We start from the raw sequence: 21,469 nt of genomic DNA, 5'->3' as shown, positions 1-21,469 counted from the left end.
GATCAAGATAATTAGAGCAGTCAACTACCCTAATAGAACAGTCACATTTATAGCTACATATGTTAACTATGTAGTTAGTTATAGTTCACAATTCTATCTGAGGGTGTTTAAAATCTCAAATATTTCCTAAGGAATGGCCCCAGTTATCCCTGTACCTCACACCACATATTGTGCCAGCAGAAGCAAGCACTGCTTTATTTGTGTGGGAGGGTCGTCTGCTACACCCAAAAGACAAAAACCACCCCACACATAGTATGATAGTATTACATGTAGCTGGAAGGTACAAACAGTGGACTGGACTTCTACCAGTACTGGCATATTTTTGCTTCATATTTTCATTTTTTTGGTCAGCACTGCACATTGGCTATTACACTTTCCTAAACATACTTGCTCACCTGTTTTCACCATACCTACACCCTGTACATGAATGTGCATGAATGTGAGTGCAACATGTCCCAAACTATATGATATTAGTGATAATGTTATGTTAATTAGATTTCAGAAATTCTCAGAAATCTTTACTAGATGCTAATTATCCTATTTTTGCTGATAAAACAGCTATGCAAATATATCATGATACTAAGCCAATGAGTACACAAACACAGCCCAGCTTGCTACATCTCTACATATAACCTGTGATTATGCAGCAGCTACAGGTCAAGGGTGGCTCAGGAATTTTGGTGACTAGTTTCCAAATTTTCTGTTGCATGCACACTTAAACCATGGGTGGTCTGATGGGGGGTCTGATGGGGGGTCTGATGGGGGGTCTGATGGCATGCTTCCCCAGGAAATTCTCAAAATTTATGTACTTTGAGATTGAATCAGGTAACAATTTTGACTAAAAATCTTTAAAGCAGACATTTTTAAGCATATGTTAGGAATTGATTGACAGTTATAGACTGTTTCTGCTGCACAGCATCAGGAGCAGGCTAAAGAGTTAACAGGTAGAGCTACATGTAATTTAGGGGTCTGGGGCATGCCGGTGAGGGTCGGTGGTGGGCATGCCGGTGGGGACATACAGGTGGGGGTCTGGGGCATGCCCCTAGGAAATTTTTCACAAACATTCTGAGATACAATAATATTATTTTAGATTAGTTTTTCTGTTGGTACAGGTCTAAAAGATTACAAAACATGACTGTTCTATTAGGTTAGTTGACTGCTCTATAATTACTGTAGTGTATTTCGATCTGAACCTTTGACAGCCTTGCAAATCACTACAAGATCAGTTTTAATTTCCTGAATATACTTGACCAGTTTTCGGAGCCTCAGAAATCTCCCTGGATCCTCCCCTGCAGGTACATATAATTAGTTGATAGGCATTAATTATCATTTCAACATACAGCAAATTTAATACAATCAATTTTTCAACACATTTTAAAATATGTCAATAGAGTGAGCCTGTCTTTGTAATAGTAATAGCCATGGTAGCTATTCTACAACAACAATAAAACGTTATAACAACATGTGCAGCTTCTATACTGTTGTTCAATATGTCAACAAAATTAATGCTACTATACAGATAATTAAAATAATTATAGCAATGCATGATACAGCAGTAATAACTGAATATAAAGTTGAGTAGTTCTTTGTATCTTGTCGTAGTGGTCTATATTGAACATCTTATTTGCCAATGATCAACCTTATCAGTGAGATTATAGCCATAACTACCTAAATATAAGAAAAACACACTTGTATATACATTGTACAGAATTTGACTTACGTATGTATACAATACATGTGTAAATAAAATATATGTACCCATGTCTTATGTGGTTTACATTCTCTCTTGCATGTTCATATGTGCGGTGCTATAAATGACAATACCATTTAACATGCTATGTAGGTCAAAATTGTAGTGAATTTGTGTTAAGATAACCTAATCAAAAACAGTCAAGCTGTAAAAAAGGTGTGGCCACCAAAAAGGCCATGGTGAAAAAAGATGTGAAATCCAAGGTGGCAGCCAAGAAATGGCTGTGATGGTAGGTTAATGGTAAAAATTTTAATAATGACAATTCAGGTGAATTTTGTGCGGCACCAAATTCACCTGAATTGTTGTTATTAAAATTTTTACCATTAACCTACCATCACAGCCATTTCTTGGCCGCCACCTTGGATTTCACATCTTTTTTTACCATGGCCTTTTTGGGGGCCGCACCTTTTTTTACAACTTGGCTATTTTTGATTAGATATCACTTCTTTTTGTATTTGTATACTGCAAAGCCAGCCAATGGCTGGCTTTGGGGCTTTTTTAACCCATGTGTTTTTTTCTTTACCACAGGAAGAAGAAAAGAACTTAAAGAAGATTTTTAATACTTCAATTAATTTTGATTTTATTAGTAATTATACAAATTATATACATATATTAATTACATGCCCATTATTCCCCACAGGATATTATTTTGCAGCTGATCTCTCTACTGGGTGACTTGAAATGTAGCTGAACTATCTACAAGGTGATCTCTTCTAGCTGATCTCTCTACAGGGTGATTTGTTTCTAGCTGAACTCTCTACAGGTAATTTGTTTGCAGCTAAACTCTCTACATGGTGGTTTCTTTGTAGCTGAACTCTCTACACGATGGTTTCTTTGTAGCTGAACTCTCTACAAGATGACTTCTTCTAGCTGAACTCTCTACAGAGTGATTTGTTTGCAGCTTAACTCTCAGAGTCTACATGATGGTTTCTTTGTAGCTGAACTCTCTACAAGGTGACTTCTTCTAGCTGAACTCTCTACAGGATGATCTTTTTGTAGCTGAACTCTCTACAGGGTGATTTCTTTGCAGCTGAACTCTCTACATGATGGTTTCTTTGTAGCTGAACTCTCTACAAGGTGACCTCTTCTAGCTGATCTCTCTGCAGGGTGATTTGTTTCTAACTGCATGAACTCTCTACAGGCGATACGTTTGCAGCTGAACTGTCTACATGGTGGTTTCTTTGTACCTGAACTCTCTACAAGGTGACTTGTTTCTAGCTGATCCCTCTACAAGGTGACTTCCTCGAGCTGATCTCTCTATAGGTTGATTTGTTTGTAGCTGAACTCTCTACAGGGTGGTTTGTTTGCAGCTGAACTCTCTACAGGGTGATTTGTTTGTAGCTGAACTCTCTACAGGATGGTTTCTTTGTTACTGAACTCTCTACAAGACAACTTTTTTCTAGCTGATCTCTCTACAAGGTGACTTCCTCTAGCTGATCTCTCTATAGGGTGACTTGTATCTAGCTGAACTGTCTACAGGATGATCTGTTCATAGCTGAACTCTCTACACCTGGTTAATTTGTTTGTAGATGGAATCTCTTGTTTCAAACTGATCTCACTGTAGCATAACTTATTTGTAGCTGAACTCTCTACAGGATGGCTCCTTTGTAGCTGAACTCTCTACAGAGTGATTTTTTTTTGTAGCTGAACTGTATATAGGGTGATTTGTTTGTACCTGAACTTTCTACAGGGTGATTTGTTTATAGCTGAACGCTCTGCAGGGTGATTTGTTTGTAGTTGATCTCTCTACAGGGTTTCTTTGCAGCTGAGTTCTCTACAGGGTGACTTCTTCTAGCTGAGCTCTCTCTTGTTTCTAGCTGATCTCTCTACAGAGTAACTTGTTTGTATAGCTGAACTCTTTACAGAGTAGTATTTTGGTTGCTGAACTCTCTACACTGTGACTTGTTTGTAGCAAAATTCTTTACAGAGTGACTTGTTTGTAGCTGAATTCTCTACGGAGTAACTTACTTGTAGTTGAATTCTCTACAGAGTGACTTACTTGTAGCTGAACACTGTATAAACTATAAAGTAACTTGTCTGTAGCTGAACTCTCTTTAGGGTTACTTGTTTGCAGGTGATCTCTATAGGGTAACTTGTTTGTATAGATGAACTCTTTACAGGGTAGTTTCTTTGTAGCTGAACTCTCTCCACAGTGACTTGTTTGTAGCTGAATTCTCTAGAGAGTGTAGCCGAACTCTCTACAGGGTGCATGACTTGTTTATAGCTGAACTCTCTTCAGTGTGACTTGTAATGTTCTGAATCACTACAGCGATATATTTGTAGCTGAACTCTCTATAGGGTGACTTGCTTCTTGCTGAACTGTCTATAAGATTAACTGTTTGCAGCTGAACTCCCTACAGAATAACTTGCAATGTAATAGAATTCTACAATGGAGTAAATAAATTAGCTGAATGCTCTATTAGGGTGATTGTTCTATTAGAGTATCTCGATCTCGCATTTGCTACACGGAGTTGGCTTTCAAATCATAACTCAGTGGTTTGTAATCCGATTCTTCTGTACTACTGCAAGGACTTTCTATGATGATTATTCCAGCTATACACCGATTTTCAGTTCATTGCGCTAAGCGGTTTGCCTAATAGGCGTAAAAACTTATACTGTTTTATTCATAAAAATCGATCGCGTAATTGTGACATAGGTTGGGTTTTGTGTCATATCTCCATGGTCTTTATCTCGATTCCTTTCAAACCACCAAAAGGCACTCCTACGATGGTTACTCCATCTACATAGCAATTTTCAACTCATTCCATGAAGCGGTTTACCCTGTAGGCGTGACAACATATCGATCTTGTTTTACGCGAATAATCGGTAATAAATCCTGAACCGTTCATCGAATTTGCACCAAATTTGATACTAGGATTCACCTTTGGACTCCCTTTCTGTGCACCAAATTGCAAGGCGATCAGAGTACACGTTTTCGGTTTATAGCAATTTTTGCAAGTGTGCGAAAACACGAAGAAGAAAAAAAAACGAAGAAAAAAAACGAAACTTTGGCAGCTCGTATCTTGAAAATGGCTGGAGCGATTTCCTTCAAATGTGGAATGTAAACTCCCCTAGCTGGCGGACAACTCTGTAGCAAATTTAGTTCCAATCGGATAAGGTATCATCGAAATACAAAGGTGTGAAAATGACGTTTTCTTTCTTCCTGTCAATATACTCACGGTGTGGCGCGCCGGCTTCTTGGGCCGCACGACACACTATCGTGTGTCTTGATATTTACAATTTCAATAAGTGTCATATCTATGTGTATGGCCTGCTCCAGGAATTTTGACCGATTTCCAATCCAGACTTTGTGATGCCAGGGCTCATAGCTACATGGATTTATAGTACATAATTTTGTAGAAAGGATTGTATACACTTGTACCTTAGCATGAGAAGTACACTAACATGTGAAACATGCTGGTTTGGGAGCATGTACCCCAGAGATTATTGTTGTATTAGGGTGACTGCTCTATTAGGGTATCTCAATTTTGCTTGACCAGTTTCTAGAAACCTCCAAAACCCCACTACTGGAGCTGCCCCTGATATGATAAAACTGTTAATGTATAGCCTGTATAAACTTGTTAATCGAAGCACTCTATATAATAACAAACACTGCAGTAAGGTTCTGTGGAAACAAACAAATGGTACAAAATTGAGTAAATTATATAGCTAAAGTTTGTAGTGAAATCAAGCCATGTTTTCTCCTTTGAATTTATTGCCACTATAAATATTACTAGTATGTACAAGGGACTTTTAAGTTTCATAAAAAGTTGTGAAACGAGAGGTCACTTACACTGAAAGATATACTAGGAGACATTAACCCTTAATCAGTCTCTATACCCATGACTGACACTTGACTCAAAGACTTCCACTTGGCCACCTTGTAAAGGTTCTGCAATTATCCCTCCAGTGCCACACTGGTTAAAGTGATGTTTAAACTTCTTAATTAGTTGCAAGAGAAAGTTGTATGCACATAACATATCTTAGTGCAGAGGTGTACATAGCTCATTTGTGTATATATTTATCACTGACTAGTTCTTTTTCCTGAATGACTGAAGTATAATAATATCCCATACATTCACTGCAGCAGATCTATATTATGTGACTACACATACAGTACAGTTAACTTACCCAAACAACCATGATGAAAAATCCAAAAACTGGGAATATAATGAACTTTGTATATATTTCTTCTGCACATTCACAACATTCACGATCACAGAACCTGGTGTAGAGGTTAGCTATCAATGCACTAGTGATCAACATGTAGACTGCCATGACTGTGGCCCAGATCATTATGAACAACTGGGACAGCCGAGTGTACTGTAAAGAAATACGTAGTATACTAGTAGATACAGCAAGGACTAACAACAGTCTGTAGAAGACTTAGCTACATGCATCCAGATACTTGCACCAATGGATGTAGCTATATAGGCAGCTGATCAGTGGTATGTATTATGCAGTACTGTAGCTGAATGTATATAAACTTACCCCAGAATTGAGACATGGGATAAACAGGTCAATGATCAGCAAGGTGATACACAGAAGGATGTTAATCATGCCAGCAGATATCAGGTTAACACAAATACGGTAGCCATAGTAATCATCATATTCATCAAAAAAGTAACACACTGCTGTTGGCTCAACCTCAGCAGCCCTACCTACAGCCATGTTCAGCTCCACCTGATAAGCTATAATAATCAATGATAGCCCCTAAAATCAATGAAATGAAAAGATTAACCATGCACCAATATATAGTACTATATGACACAACCATACCAATTAAAGCAGCTATAAAAGTAGCCTTTAAAAGCAAAACTATAGACAAGACTATAGCTATAATGCCACAATGATGTTAATATATATTGAAATAGCTAATGGCAGGGCTATAGCTAATACTGATGATTTGCATTAAACATGCATGATTGCTGTACTTGGATGTTAGTATATTAGCCCATTTGAACGAAACCACACCATCCACCCTCTTATAATAATAAAAATTATTATTAAATTCACTGTTGATAATTATTATGAACTCTTGCCTCCAGTAGTTATTGTAATGGGGGGGGGGGGGGGGGGGGTTATATGAGTGAAAATAATAGTACATGGTCATTTATCTGGTCACAGCATCCAAATGCTGTGGTAGCATTTGGGGATGCGGCGATTATGCCGGCATAATTTCGGGCATAATAGGTATGTGTGGGAATCAAGAATTATGCTAGCATTTTGAGGTGATTATAAAGCTTTAACAGTAGGAAAATCTGCAGATTGCACAATTCCGTTAAAAAAGATCGAGATACTCTAATAGAGCAGTCAGAAATTCTAATAGAACAGTCACTGAATATTATTTACTCTAATAAAGCAGTCACATTGAAATGAAATACTCTAATACAGCAACCAGCTAAAGAATTCAAGACTATTTGTAGCTTAAAAATGGCCTGATACAGCAATGAACTGGCATTATTAGCCAATTATGGTAGCTATAATTTTGGGAATAATGGGCAATTCTCAAAAGCATAATGGGTGATTTTTTGAGTACTGCTCAAAAACATAATGCTCAATTTTTGGAGCATAATAGCCTCATGCCTAGTAGCATTCCTATCTTGGCCAGGTTCGACTCAGGATTGGCGGAGTAGAGAGGGATTCAACTTGCGTAGAATACCACCTCGTGTCATACTCAAAGTTTAATGTGTAGTGTGCACGTACATTACAGATAGGCGTACAACAATAAGTATCCAAATGACTATAGTTAATACAGTTAGTTCTACAGTTAGTTCTATTGTGTAACTGTCGCGACAGTTACACAATCAATGGTTGTGCAGCCATGGAGGGAAATTTTTTATTTGAAACTGTCAGTCTGTCACTAGGCTATATCACGCAGTTTTTGAATGTCAAATAGGGCTAACCAAGGAAATATCTACGCAGCATTTATTGAATTTAAACTACAAGTGTAAGGAACACATTTATGTTGTGCTACTTCTAAAAACCAGACACCATCTTTCTCATCTGGAATAAACCAACTATGTATTTTTACCATGTTATTTTAGCCAATAGATTTTTTGGTTTTGCAATACATAATTATTTTGGATTTCATAAAATTCATAAAAGTTTTGTAATTCTTCAATTATGTTGTTATACACAGCTAAGGAAGTGCTTGTTAAACCTTAGATCCTATACATCTGGGGTATAAAGGATCTATGGTTAAACAAACCTCTTTTAACAGCATATTACACACAGAAGTACGTATCTTTTGAACTGTTTTTATAGTTTGACTGTGTTTTTTCCTGCAAATTCTCTCAACAAAGTGTCAAAGCTGCTCTTCAAGTTGAGTTATACCTGTGTGAAAATTTAATACAGACCTTATTTTGCTTTTACTTCTTACTTGCAAGCTGCTTTTACCATTTAATAATTTTTCTCACGTAGTGTATATGTATACAAACATAGGTAGAACTGACAGTGCCTGCATGAACATAGATGCGGGAAGCTGCACCTGCAACCTCAGGAAAAGATTCACATGATGGATATGTGGTAGCTGCAGTATGTGTATATAGGTGTATGGTTCCAAAGTAGGAGACTGAGGACAGTTATGCATGTGGACTCCTCTTGGGGAGCCACTTCAGCTTGACAAGCATACCAGTGCTGCATACATACTCCCATCATATGACTTCTCACTATACTGATGAAAACTGAATCACAAGGTACTCTAGTTAACTGACAGTGCTATATTATAGACTACAAAAACTGCATCTACTGCTACCAGATAATGGTTGAATATTTTAATATTATTTATGATTTCAAGGACTAGCTAACTTTCACAATGTTGATGACTTAGTATATACGATAGCTACCTAATCTATGACAGCTATAGCCCATCAATTCACAGGCCATCAATGTGGGTCCCTGGTGGGATAGTTAACAAAACATTGACAGCTCTATTATAGTATATTTTAATTCAGCTGACTGCTCTGTCAGAGTGTTTCAATCGAAAATATCCAAACAACGTTGCTAAGAAACATTGTGCTATAAAATCTAACCTGTCCAACCTGCATGTAAGAGAGAGAACCATCATTATTAAATGAGGAAACATGTAAATACATTACAATATTGATGAGACCTCAGTCTCGTGCGACCACAACCAGACATTTTCCGTAGTTTGTCCCGCTTTCGGTCCCCGTCCCGTTCCCGTTTTTTTTTTTCTACTTGGGTAGATTGACGAGGGGTACGACACCTTTGGCTTTACAATCTGTACGTGATTTGAAACAGTTTTAATTATTTGCGTGGGTGAAATCGCTCGGGATTCGTTGATTTGTGATTCGCGATTGTGGGCTGAGATCCGCAATTGGAACAATTAGCTATTTACCCCATGAAATCATTGATTTTGATTTAACTAATATATATCGTTCACATATCGTTCGTCATTTTTGACGCACGCACCAGGCGAAGGGTGGATTCCTTTTGGATGTTGTAGTCACTCAAGGTGCGGCCATCCTCAAGTTGCCTTCCGGCAAAGATCAGACGTTGTTGGTCAGGTGGGATTCCCTCCTTGTCTTGGATCTTGGCCTTCACATTTTCAATAGTGTCACTGGCCTCTACTTCAAGGGTGATGGTCTTTCCAGTGAGGGTCTTGACAAACACACAGTACACCCCCACACACAGCACACACTTACAAAAACTATTTCAGTAAACCAGGCACGCGCCCACGGCCAGCTGTGGGCATGTGCTAGCTTGGTTTAAAATTGTAAGTTAATTTTAAGAATAAGAAAAACAAAAGTGAATGTTATCTCACTGTGAGAAGGATATGACTAAAACACGGAACGGACTGGGAAAACGGACTCACAAACGGACTGGAAGGAACTCCCCTGAAAACGTTTTTTTTGCCATAGAAACTCACTAAATCACTGCTACAAAGAATATAACACGTAACAACAGCCTTAAACAAACCTCTAAACGTGTGCTCGATCCACCATTACTACCCTGAGATAATTTACAAAGCGCCAGTCTGCCAGTTTGAGCGCCTGTGACAGCGAAGTTGTCGGTTAGCTACTAACAGTTTAAGCAAACAAAGATTTGTAGTAGCCAGTTTCTTGCCAGCTGATTAAATACAACGTGGCCGCCACGAAGCCTACCTGTCACGAGCTGTCACCAGTGTTGGGAGTAACGCGTTACATAAGTAACGCGTTACGTAATATTATTACTTTTGTGGTAACAAAGTATTATAACGAAATACGCTATGAAAACAGGTAATATAACGCAAGATACTTTACTTACAAACGTAACGCGTTACCTAAGTAATATAATTACTGTAACGAGTCTAATATGACGTAATATTATCACTAAAAGTAAAGAAGTTACTAATCTCGTTAGTAATCCTCTGAGTAACGCCTAACCACAATGGAGTAACGAGGCCTATTGAATGAAGCTTATTCACTAGCTTCTTACTTATAACCAAGATTTGTACATTGTCCAACAACGCAATCATGTCACGTGATAAGGTGGTAGTTTCACACGTGACAGCTTAAGGCTGTGGACACAAAGTAATATAATATGTAATATTATTACAGTTACTTTATTTTATGGGTAATATGTAACTGTAACTAAATAGTTCTGTTGCAAGTAATATGTAATATGTAACTAGTTACTTTTACAAAGTAACTTGCCCAACACTGGCTGTCACCTGTAAAACTGAAGATCAGCCGTCAAACTAATTGCAGCAATTAACCAGACCATGAATTCCAAGTAACATAGTGTCTTAACAGGCTTAAAGCTTGTGTCTTGTCTTGTTTACACATGCGAAACGAAAGTGCGCTTTTAATTAAACACAAAATGAATTTAATTTCAGACTATCTTTAAGCGCAGGGCTTAATATCGGCTTGAGCAAACTTCGACATCGTGTTCAGAGCAGTTCAGAGGTTTGTTTCAGGTCGTTGTTGCGTGTTATATTCTTTCTAGCACCTGTACAGTGAATTTCTACGGCCAAAAAACCTTTTCAGGTAAGTTCTTTCCAGTCCGTTTGCTAGTCCGTTTTCCAAGTCCGTTCCGTGTTTTAGTCATGTCCCTGTGAGAAGGTTAACACAGGGAGTCAAATCGGTGGGGTCTACTCTACGGAACGGAACGGAACGGAATAATGGACTAAACTGCGGAACGGAATGCTTTCTCAGATTGAAGCTTGCAGCTTACCATTGCTGTACAAGTTATCAGTGGCACTTCCAGCAGGTAATCAAACGTACCCCAAGAAAGATAAAACGAATTTAAGGATCGATTGTGGGTTCTTGTTGGTTGTCATTAGTAACGAAGTACTAATTGTGGGAATAGCTGACTCAGTGTGTTCATCTTCGGATATATCAAGTAGGGAACTTAATGCATGACTTGTTTTTACTAGTATGTGAGTTATTTTTACTTACTTGACTTTAGAATGTACAGTCTGAGGCCCAGCCTTTCTGATCGGCATAAATCAGTATGTGTATAGCTACACTACAAAGGAAACAAGTATGGTGACAAGCTGAATCAACTCAGTCTAAGCAGAATCTAAAGGAATTTTGTGCAGTGTGTGAGGAGCAAACATTCAGATACCTCAAGGAGGCTATATTGTGTGAACATCAATGATTCATTAACAGAGTAGTGGACTATTGTCAGATATCTCAGCCTGAGTACTGAGTTGAATTCTGGATGGGGTCTATTCTGGATGGGGTCTATTATACAGAATGGAATGCTTTCTGAATCAACTTGCAGCTTGGCTAGCTGCTATCATTGCTGAAATTGCATTTTATCAGTGGAACCTCCAGGAAAATGGAATAGGATAATTATAAAACTTAAGTGATTGTTTAGGTAATCATGACTTTATTCAGTCTAATAAACAGAATATATGGTTGATTGAGTGAGGTATCACTTTCAGAATGTTCAGATGACCAGTGATGAGATGCATGGATTCATCGAATTTTTGTTGTGGTTGGAGACATTAAATATCCAAAAGCAAACTGACTGTATAATATTAATTCACTTTCTTTATATTTTCTCAATTTTGAGCCTGTATACAAATAATTGAATTTTCCTTGTCAATAGAAATCCTAGAATAAGATGGGAGAGAAACTTATCTTTGTTTACCTATACTGTACAACCAAGAGTTCGTAATACTGATTTGTGTGGGGGAGAGTGTCTAACTCTCAGTATGGCCTGTACAAACACCCTGCGTAAAGTTCACCTTTCATCAAATCAACACCTTTACTGGGGGATAGAAAACTGTTGATTAGTGTTGCTGAAGATGGTAAAGCCTTTGTTCTGAAATAAGGCCAAGGTGTTACTTTAAGCAGGGTGTTTGGTGAATGCATTCAAGTTAGACACTCTCCACCTTATTATGAACTCTTGGTACAACTTCAAAGGAAAATGAAGAAAACATACAGATGAATCAATAAAATCACTACAGTAAGGTGAATCTAATCCAAAACAGCCAAGCTGTAAAAAAGTGTGCGGCCCTCAGAAAGGCTATGGTGAAAAAAGATGTGAAATCCAAGGTGGCAGCCAAGAAATGGCTGTGATGGTAGGTTAATGGTAAAAATTTTAATAATGACAATTCAGGTAAATTTTGTGAAGCGGCACAAAAATTCACCTGAATTGTCGTTATTAAAATTTTACCATTAACCTACCATCACAGCCATTTCTTGGCCGCCACCTTGGATTTCACATCTTTTTTCACCATAGCCTTTCTGAGGGCCGCACACTTTTTTACAGCTTGGCTGTTTTGGATTAGATTTCATTTCTTTTTGTATTTGTATACCCCAAAGCCGGCCTATGGCCAGCTTTGGGACTTTTTTAACCTATGTTTTTTTTCTTTACTACAGGAAGAAGTAAAGATGAAGTAGATATACTTTAAATATTTTATCAGTAAATGTACAAATTATATATATAATACATATGTGACCGGATTTGCAAAAAGGGGCCTTCCACACACATCCAATTTGCCAACTTTGACAATTGATAACTTCAGATTGGAAAGAGCTATTGCCTTGAAATTTGGGCAGTGGTGATTTCTTTGCAGCTGAACTCTCCACATGATGGTTTCTTTGTAGCTGAACTATCTACAAGGCAATTTCTTCTAGCTGATCTCTCTACAGGGAGATTTGTTTGTAGCTGAACTATCTACAAGGTAACTTCTTCTAGCTGATCTCTCTACAGGGTGATTTGTTCGTAGCTGAATTCTGTACAGGCGATGTGTTTGCAGCTGAGCTCTTTACAAAATGGTTTCTTTGTAGCTGAACTCTCTACAAAGTAACTTCTTCTAACTGATCTTTCTACAGCGTGATTTGTTTGTAGCTGAACTATCTACAAGGTAATTTCTTCTAGCTGATCTCTCTACAGGGTGATTTGTTTGTAGCTGAATTCTCTACAGGTGATTTGTTTGCAGCTGAGCTCTTTACAAAATGGTTTCTTTGTAGCTGAACTCTCTAAAAGGTAACTTCTTCTAACTGATCATTCTACAGAGTGATTTGTTTGTAGCTGAACTATCTACAAGGTAACATCTTCTAGCTGATCTCTCTACAGGGTGATTTGTTTGTAGCTGAATTCTGTACAGGTGATTTGTTTGCAGCTGAGCTCTTTACAGAATGGTTTCTTTGTAGCTGAACTCTCTACAAGGTAATTTCTTCTAGCTGATCTCTCTACAGGGAGATTTGTTTGTAGCTGAACTATCTACAAGGTAATTTCTTCTAGCTGATCTCTCTACAGGGTGATTTGTTTGTAGCTGAATTCTGTACAGGTGATTTGTTTGCAGCTGAGCTCTTTACAGAATGGTTTCTTTGTAGCTGAACTCTCTACAAGGTAACTTTTCTAGCTGATGTCTCTACAAGGTGGCTAGTTTGTAGCTGAACTCTCTACATGGTGGTTTCTTTGTAACTGAACTTTCTACAAGTTGACTTCTTCTAGCTGATCTTTCAATAGGGTGATTTGTTTGTAGCTTCACTCTCTACAAGGTAACTTCTTCTAGCTGATCTCTCTACAGGGAGATTTGTTTGTAACTGAACTCTCTACAGGTGATTTGTTTGAAGCTGAACTTTCTAAATGATGGTTTCGTTGTAGCTGAACTCTCTACAAGTTAGCTGATCTCTCTACAGGGTGATTTGTTTGTAGATGAATTCTGTACAGGTGATTTGTTTGCAGCTGAGCTCTTTACAGAATGGTTTCTTTGTAGCTGAACTTTCTAAAAGGTAACTTCTTCTAACTGATCTTTCTACAGGGCAATTTGTTTGTGGCTTTATTTTCTACAGGGTGATTTGTTTGCAGCTGAACTCTCTACATGGTGGTTTCTTTGTAGCTGAACTCTCTACAAAGTAATTTCTTCTAGCTGATCTCTCTACAGGGTGATTTGTTTGTAGCTGAATTCTGTACAGGTGATTTGTTTGCAGCTGAGCTCTTTACAGAATGGTTTCTTTGTAGCTGAACTCTCTACAAGGTAACTTCTTCTAACTGATCTTTCTACAGGGCAATTTGTTCGTGGCAGAATTTTATACAGGGTGATTTCTTTGCAGCTGAACTCTCTACATGGTGGTTTCTCTGTAGCTGAACTCTCTACAAGGTAACTTCTTCTAGCTGATCTCTCTACAGGGAGATTTGTTTGTAGCTGAACTCTCTACAGGTGATTTGTTTGAAGCTGAACTCTCTAAAATGATGGTTTCTTTGTAGCTGAACTCTCTACAAGTTAACTTCTTCTAGCTGATCTCTCTACATGGTGATTTGTTTGTAGCTGAATTCTGTATAGGTGATTTGTTTGCAGCTGAGCTCTTTAAATAATGGTTTCTTTGTAGCTGAACTCTCTCAAGGTAACTTCTTCTAGCTGATGTCTTTACAGGGTCACTAGTTTGTAGCTGAATTCTCTACATGGTGGTTTCTTTGTAACTGAACTCTCTACAAGGTAACTTTTTCTAGCTCATCTTTCTATAAGGTGATTTATTTGTAGCTGAATTCTGTAAAGGTGGTTTGTTTGCAGCTGAGCTCTTTAAAGAATGGTTTCTTTGTAGCTGAACTCTCTACAAGGTAACTTCTTCTAGCTGATGTCTCTACAAGGTCACTAGTTTGTAGCTGAGCTCTCTACATGGTGGTTTTTTTGTAACTGAACTCTCTACAAGGTGACCTCTTCTAGCTGATCTTTCTACAGGGTGATTTGTTTGAAGCTGAACTCTCTACAAGGTAACTTCTTCTAGCTGATCTCTGTACAGGGAGATTTATTTGCAGCTGAACTCTCTACATGATGGTTTCTTTGTAGCTGAACTCTCTGCAAGGTAACTTCTTCTATTGAACTCTCCACAGGGCGATTTGTTTGTAGCTGAACTCTCTACATGGTGGTTTCTTTGTAGCTGAACTCTCTACAAGGTAACTTCTTCTAGCTGATCTCTCTACAGGGAGATTTGTTTGTAGCTGAACTCTCTACAGGTGATTTGTTTGAAGCTGAACTCTCTAAATGATGGTTTCTTTGTAGCTGAACTCTCTACAAGTTAACTTCTTCTAGCTGATCTCTCTACATGGTGATTTGTTTGTAGCTGAATTCTGTATAGGTGATTTGTTTGCAGCTGAGCTCTTTAAATAATGGTTTCTTTGTAGCTGAACTCTCTCAAGGTAACTTCTTCTAGCTGATGTCTTTACAGGGTCACTAGTTTGTAGCTGAATTCTCTACATGGTGGTTTCTTTGTAACTGAACTCTCTACAAGGTAACTTTTTCTAGCTCATCTTTCTACAGGGTGATTTATTTGTAGCTGAATTCTTTACAGGTGATTTGTTTGCAGCTGAGCTCTTTAAAGAATGGTTTCTTTGTAGCTGAACTCTCTACAAGGTACCTTCTTCTAGCTGATGTCTCTACAAGGTCACTAGTTTGTAGCTGAGCTCTCTACATGGTGGTTTTTTTGTAACTGAACTCTCTACAAGGTAACTTCTTCTAGCTGATCTCTCTACAGGGAGATTTGTTTGTAGCTGAACTCTCTACAGGTGATTTGTTTGAAGCTGAACTCTCTAAATGATGGTTTCTTTGTAGCTGAACTCTCTGCAAGTTAACTTCTTCTAGCTGATCTCTCTACATGGTGATTTGTTTGTAGCTGAATTCTGTATAGGTGATTTGTTTGCAGCTGAGCTCTTTAAATAATGGTTTCTTTGTAGCTGAACTCTCTCAAGGTAACTTCTTCTAGCTGATGTCTTTACAGGGTCACTAGTTTGTAGCCGAATTCTCTACATGGTGGTTTCTTTGTAACTGAACTCTCTACAAGGTAACTTTTTCTAGCTCATCTTTCTACAGGGTGATTTATTTGTAGCTGAATTCTTTACAGGTGATTTGTTTGCAGCTGAGCTCTTTAAAGAATGGTTTCTTTGTAGCTGAACTCTCTACAAGGTACCTTCTTCTAGCTGATGTCTCTACAAGGTCACTAGTTTGTAGCTGAGCTCTCTACATGGTGGTTTTTTTGTAACTGAACTCTCTACAAGGTAACTTCTTCTAGCTGATCTCTCTACAGGGAGATTTGTTTGTAGGTGAACTCTCTACATGATGGTTTCTTTGTAGCTGAACTCTCTACAAGGTAACTTCTTCTAGCTAATCTCTCTACAGGGAGATTTGTTTGTAGCTGAACTCTCTACATGATGGTTTCTTTGTAGCTGAATTCTTTGCAAGGTAACTTCTTCTATTGATCTCTCCACAGGGCGATTTGTTTGTAGCTGAACTCTCTACATGGTGGTTTCTTTGTAGCTGAACTCTACAAGGTGATTTTTTCTAGCTGAACTATCTCTTTCCATAGTTGCATGAACTCCCTACAAGGTAACTTCTTCTAGCTGATCTCTCTACAGGGTGACTTGTGTGTAGCTGATCTCTATACAGGTTTCTTATTTCTAGCTGATCTCTTGAATTCTCTTCAGGGTGACTGCTCTATTAGGATGACTGCTCTATTAGAGTATCTCGATCTCGCACTTGCCGCACCAAGTTGGATTTCGTGTTATAACTCCGTGGCTTTAAGTCTGATTCTTCTACACCATTGATGAGCCTTTCTAAGATGATTACTCCATCTGTACAACGATTTTCAAAGCATTACCCTAAGCGGTTTATCTGGTAGGCGTGACAAGCAGTCGTTTTTTTATTAGCTAATCTCGATTGCGTAATTGTTACACACTGTTGGTTTTTTCGTTGTATCTTCCTGGTTTTTAGCTCGATTTCTTTCAAACCACAAAAGGTTTGAGGTTCAATAGTTAACCTATCCACCCACCGATTTTCAGCTTCTTCCCATAGGCGGTTTACCCTGTAGGCGTGACAACATATTGGTGTTATTTTTCGTTAATAATCGCTTATAACTCTTTGCCTGTTTATCGTATTCCAGCCAAAGTTGGTACCGAGATGCGCCTTTATATCCCCTTCTGTGTGCCAAATTTCAAGGCAATCGGATAACGCGTTCGCGTTTTATAGCAGTTTTTGTAAGTGTGCGACAAGAAAAAGAAAAATAAAAAGAAAAAAACGAAGAAACTGAGCCAATTTTTGAAGTCGCATATCTCGGGAACGCGCTAAGCGATTTCGCTCAAATTTGGAATGTGGAGTGCTGCAGTTGGAGGGAATGTCCACAGCAAAAATCGTCTTGTTTCACCAAGGAAGCACAGAGCTACGGAGGTGCGAAAATTGCGTTTTCTTTCTTCCTGTCAATATACTCACGGGTTTTACGCACCGGCTTCTTGGGCCGCACGACACACTACCGTGTGTCTTGATTACAGGCTAGTGAGATCTTGGTTAATTAATGACAGTGGTTGGAGATTAAGTGTGGTAGCTTCTTGCTCTTGAATATGTTGCAAAGTGTAAGTACAAATCAAAATGGGATATCAATTTCATTATGAAAAATTTGTATACATAAATAATCTAGCATTACTATTTCATTTGTCCTCCACTTAAACATGCTACAACAGTACTAGTGTCAGTACATTGGCAGTGAGTCTACCTTGAAATCTAAACTCTAGAGTAGATCCAACACAGGACAGCCCGCACTGTAACAAATACATGTGATCCCATTGTAATTTCATGGACCAGCTGGACTGGGAATCACTTGAAAATAGACGAACAAATTTAACCTGTTTTGTTTGAAGTTAAGCATGTGAAATGTTACACTTAAGAAATCCTAGGATTCTTAGGTGGTATGTAATTAATGTGAGTGTTCCATTTCAGGTCTGACTAGATACATTGAAATTACACACACATCCTGGTCCAAATCACGTTTGCCTGGTGGCTACGGGCATGGTTTCACATGCGGCTTATAATAGAGATTTGGCTGATCTTGGAGTTTTGGCATTTAGCCTGATTCAAGGCTAGCAGTCAGACACATCCTTGAATTGTGCAACAGATAAAATCAGCTCACTATTGAATACGGCATTAGTCCACTGCACCAGCTGTTAATATATAAATAACTCCATGCTTACACTTCAGTGATGTTTGCAGAATATACCCTCCTTGCGGTCTGCCAAAATATTTGCTCCTCACACACTGCACAAAATTCTTGAAGTTTAATTCAGCTGGCTCTTTCCTGTTACCAGTATCTTCCTGCTTGCTTTATTTATACACTGACTTATGACTTGAAAGACCGGCCAAAACTGTTTTCTAAAGTCTAAATAAGAAAAACAGCTCACATAAAGTTCCCTTCCGTATGGATGAACATCACTGATACAGCTCATCCCACAATAATACTTCGTTACTAATGACAACCAACAAAAACCCACAATCGATCCGTTAATTCTTTTAATCTTATGTTTAACCACCCACTGGAGATGTCACTGCTAACTTATAAGGGAAGTTTCAGCAATGGTAAATTGCAAGCTTCAATTTGAGAAAGCGTTCCGTTCCGTGGTTTAGTCCATCATTCCGTTCCGTTCCGTTACGTTCCGTAGAATAGTCCCCACCAGTCAAATCTTGCAACTAAACTCTGTGGTAGGGTCCGCAATCCGAAAAATCAACTTTTACAAATCGATCCCCCTACCATTGTGGGGTGTTCATTGTGGTATCCCATTGCTAGATCCACCATGAAACCGGAGGCACGATTGTTGTCTTCACAGAAATATCGATTTTAGTATTTCGTGAGATGCAAAAATTGTTTTTAAAATTTCGTGCTCCACACAAAGAACGGGATAGAACTTACTGCTTAGCTAGATATTATCTAGAGTTAATGTAGTTAAAAAGTACGCACAGTAATAAGCAAATGATTCACTGGGTTCCCGGCACAGGGTTGCTTTCTCTCAAAAAGCAGAAACCGAAACACAAATTTTCGAATTCAAACTGCCCTACCAGCCAAGACAAGGAAAGCCAACTCTTCCTCATAGTGATGTGATAAGGTTGGATGCATAGTCTGTCTATGTTGTTAGTCTGGAAAGGATCTGAGACTTCTCACCATCTGGGTGAAGAACGTCAAAATTTTCGTGCGTCATTTCAAGGGATTCTCTCAACGGTACCAAAGCGCTTTCCAGTACTTCTGATGCCACACTGGTCACTTAATTTTGTTTAGAATGATGGATCAAAACGTTTGGTAGTAGTAGTAGTAGTTGGTGTTTCTGTGATTTCATATGATGCAGTATACCAGCAGCTCACCAGGAGCTCCACCCAGCTCGAATCAAAAATGAAAGATTTTGTACTTTTTTCGGTTTGTTTTTGGATGTTTTGCAGCATAATAGTGATGTAGGGTGATCTAGTGAAGATTTGAAGCTGCTGTGGAGCGTGAGAGGTGAAGTCAAATTTGGACGATTTTGCTGCCTCCCTTGATGCATAGCTTAGAACGAGGCGTGGAAGCCGTGGATGAAATAATAATTGACAACCGCTGCTACCAAACGTTCAGGGACATCTTTTGCCATAGTTTTAGTTTATAATTGATGATTGTTGTGGTTGCAGGAGCGCTGGAAATGGCTAGAAAGCGTGACACAATCCTTTAATGCTGCAGAAAATTTTGACACTCGTCACCCAGATGGTGAGAAGTCTCAGATCTTTTCCAAACTAACAGCATAGACAGACTATGCACCCAACCGTATCGAAACACTATGAGGAAGAGTTGGCTTCTCTTGCCCTGGGTGGTAGGGTAGTTTGAATTCGAAACTTCGTATCTCTTTGTCTGTTTTTTCAAAGAAAGCAACCCTGTGCCGGGCATCCAGCAAATCATTTACTTATTTCTGTGCGTAGTTTTCAACTACAACAACTCTGGATACGATTTGGCTAAGTAGCAAGTTTCATCCGGTCCTTTGTGTGGAGCACGAAATTTTAAAAATGAAGTTTGCATCTTGCGAGATACTGAAAACAATATTTCTGTGAAGATAACAATCGTGCCTACGGTTTCATGGTGGATCAAGCAATGGGATACTACAATGAACATCCCACAATGGTAGGGGGATTGATTTGTAGAAGTTGATTTTTTGGATTGCGGACCCTATCTGTGGAATGCAGAAAGAAAATCCCAGAGGACTCCTTTGGGGTTTTAATAGGATCGGGAATCCTCTCTACATTCAATAAACATTAAGCAGTTATACATACCAGTATTATTAGTTTTGGAATGGATCCTATAACTACTCTGCAGGCATAAGCTCCTGGAGTGAAGAGCTCCAGTTGATCTGCACCTTCTCCCATCTTTAATTTGTCCTTGTTAATTTACTGTATAGTCAACTACCTAGTAAAATAGTTGCACTAAGTAAACAGCAACAACACTCCATGCAAATATGGTGTGCAATTAGCCAGTGATATGGTTATGTATGAGTTTTAGCATACATGCATATAATTGCATACATGCATATAATAGCACCATGCATATATGCATGTAAATTTTTATTGATGTAATTTTTTATTGATGTAATTCCTGTGATTAAATTGTTTACTATCAATGCAATTCGGGACATGCTAATAGTGGTCATAATACATCCTGATTGTGGTAATGACACATCCTATAGTGGTTGTGATACATCCTTTACGTGGTCATGTTGACACTTGAAGTGCCACACACATATTCAAAGCAGTTTGGCTAATTGATGCTATTCCTTGAGTGAAATCATGTATCTATTATTAGTATAGACAACCATATTTGACATAGTGAAAATTAATTTATATATAATTATATGGAGCACAAATCAATTCCTTATACTGTTAAAAATAGGGAGTATCCCAAACATTTTTATGGTGGTGTTTTAATGGCTGTTTAAATTCCTTTGAAAGGTGTCATAGTACTCCCTATGAATATTCTAGGACCACTTGAAAGGTATTACAAAGGGGTTGCAATACTCCCAAAGGTGCTCTCTGAGTACTGAGGTGTCATGGTACACTTTAAAAGTGTTCCAGGGTGGAATTTTATTTGTTTTAATAGAATTCAAGTAAACATCACCTACATTTTGATTTCTATTATTACCAACAATCAAGAATATTTGCAATCAAGCCTTATCAATAACCTTTTGACACATTACACTCACCACACTGTTGTTGCTAATAGCTACATTATAGAGGTGTGCAATTGCTAATATTGGTACCTACCCTACATGCAGGACATTCTCCACAGTAAATGTTTTAATGTGGGAAACAGAGGCCAAGACACCATGTACAGTAGCTATGTACCCTGTAGCATACATGGTGATGTTAATTTGAAAAAAAAACATGAATTTTTGCTTATGCCATTCTGCAAATTAATGATGCAAACACTAATTGTTTGTCTGTGGTTTTGACAGGAATGTAGCTCAATTATTCAGTGAATCTTCCCTACC

The 21,469-nt window shown here is 38.3% G+C and overlaps 1 protein-coding gene and 1 long non-coding RNA gene across 2 annotated transcripts; one reads left to right on the top strand and one right to left on the bottom strand.

The window, feature by feature from the left end:
- Positions 1-1,318: 1,318 nt before the first annotated feature.
- Positions 1,319-20,455, bottom strand: LOC136256179 (uncharacterized). Its single transcript, XM_066049131.1, has 4 exons — positions 20,259-20,455; positions 6,242-6,463; positions 5,882-6,073; positions 1,319-1,668 (listed from the first exon to the last, which is right to left on the bottom strand). The coding sequence occupies exons 1-4, from the start codon at positions 20,349-20,351 to the stop codon at positions 1,621-1,623; spliced, it is 555 nt and encodes a 184-aa protein (XP_065905203.1). The 5' UTR covers positions 20,352-20,455; the 3' UTR covers positions 1,319-1,620.
- On the top strand, positions 10,798-11,629 carry LOC136256186 (uncharacterized). Its single transcript, XR_010701359.1, has 2 exons — positions 10,798-11,095; positions 11,162-11,629. It is a non-coding gene; the product is annotated as an uncharacterized lncRNA (long non-coding RNA).
- Positions 20,456-21,469: the final 1,014 nt, after the last annotated feature.

The sequence above is a fragment of the Dysidea avara genome, chromosome 5 (assembly GCF_963678975.1).
Source record: "Dysidea avara chromosome 5, odDysAvar1.4, whole genome shotgun sequence".
NCBI lineage: Eukaryota > Metazoa > Porifera > Demospongiae > Dictyoceratida > Dysideidae > Dysidea > Dysidea avara.
Note: the sequence above shows the minus strand (reverse complement) of the source record. Positions and strands in the feature narration are given on the sequence as shown.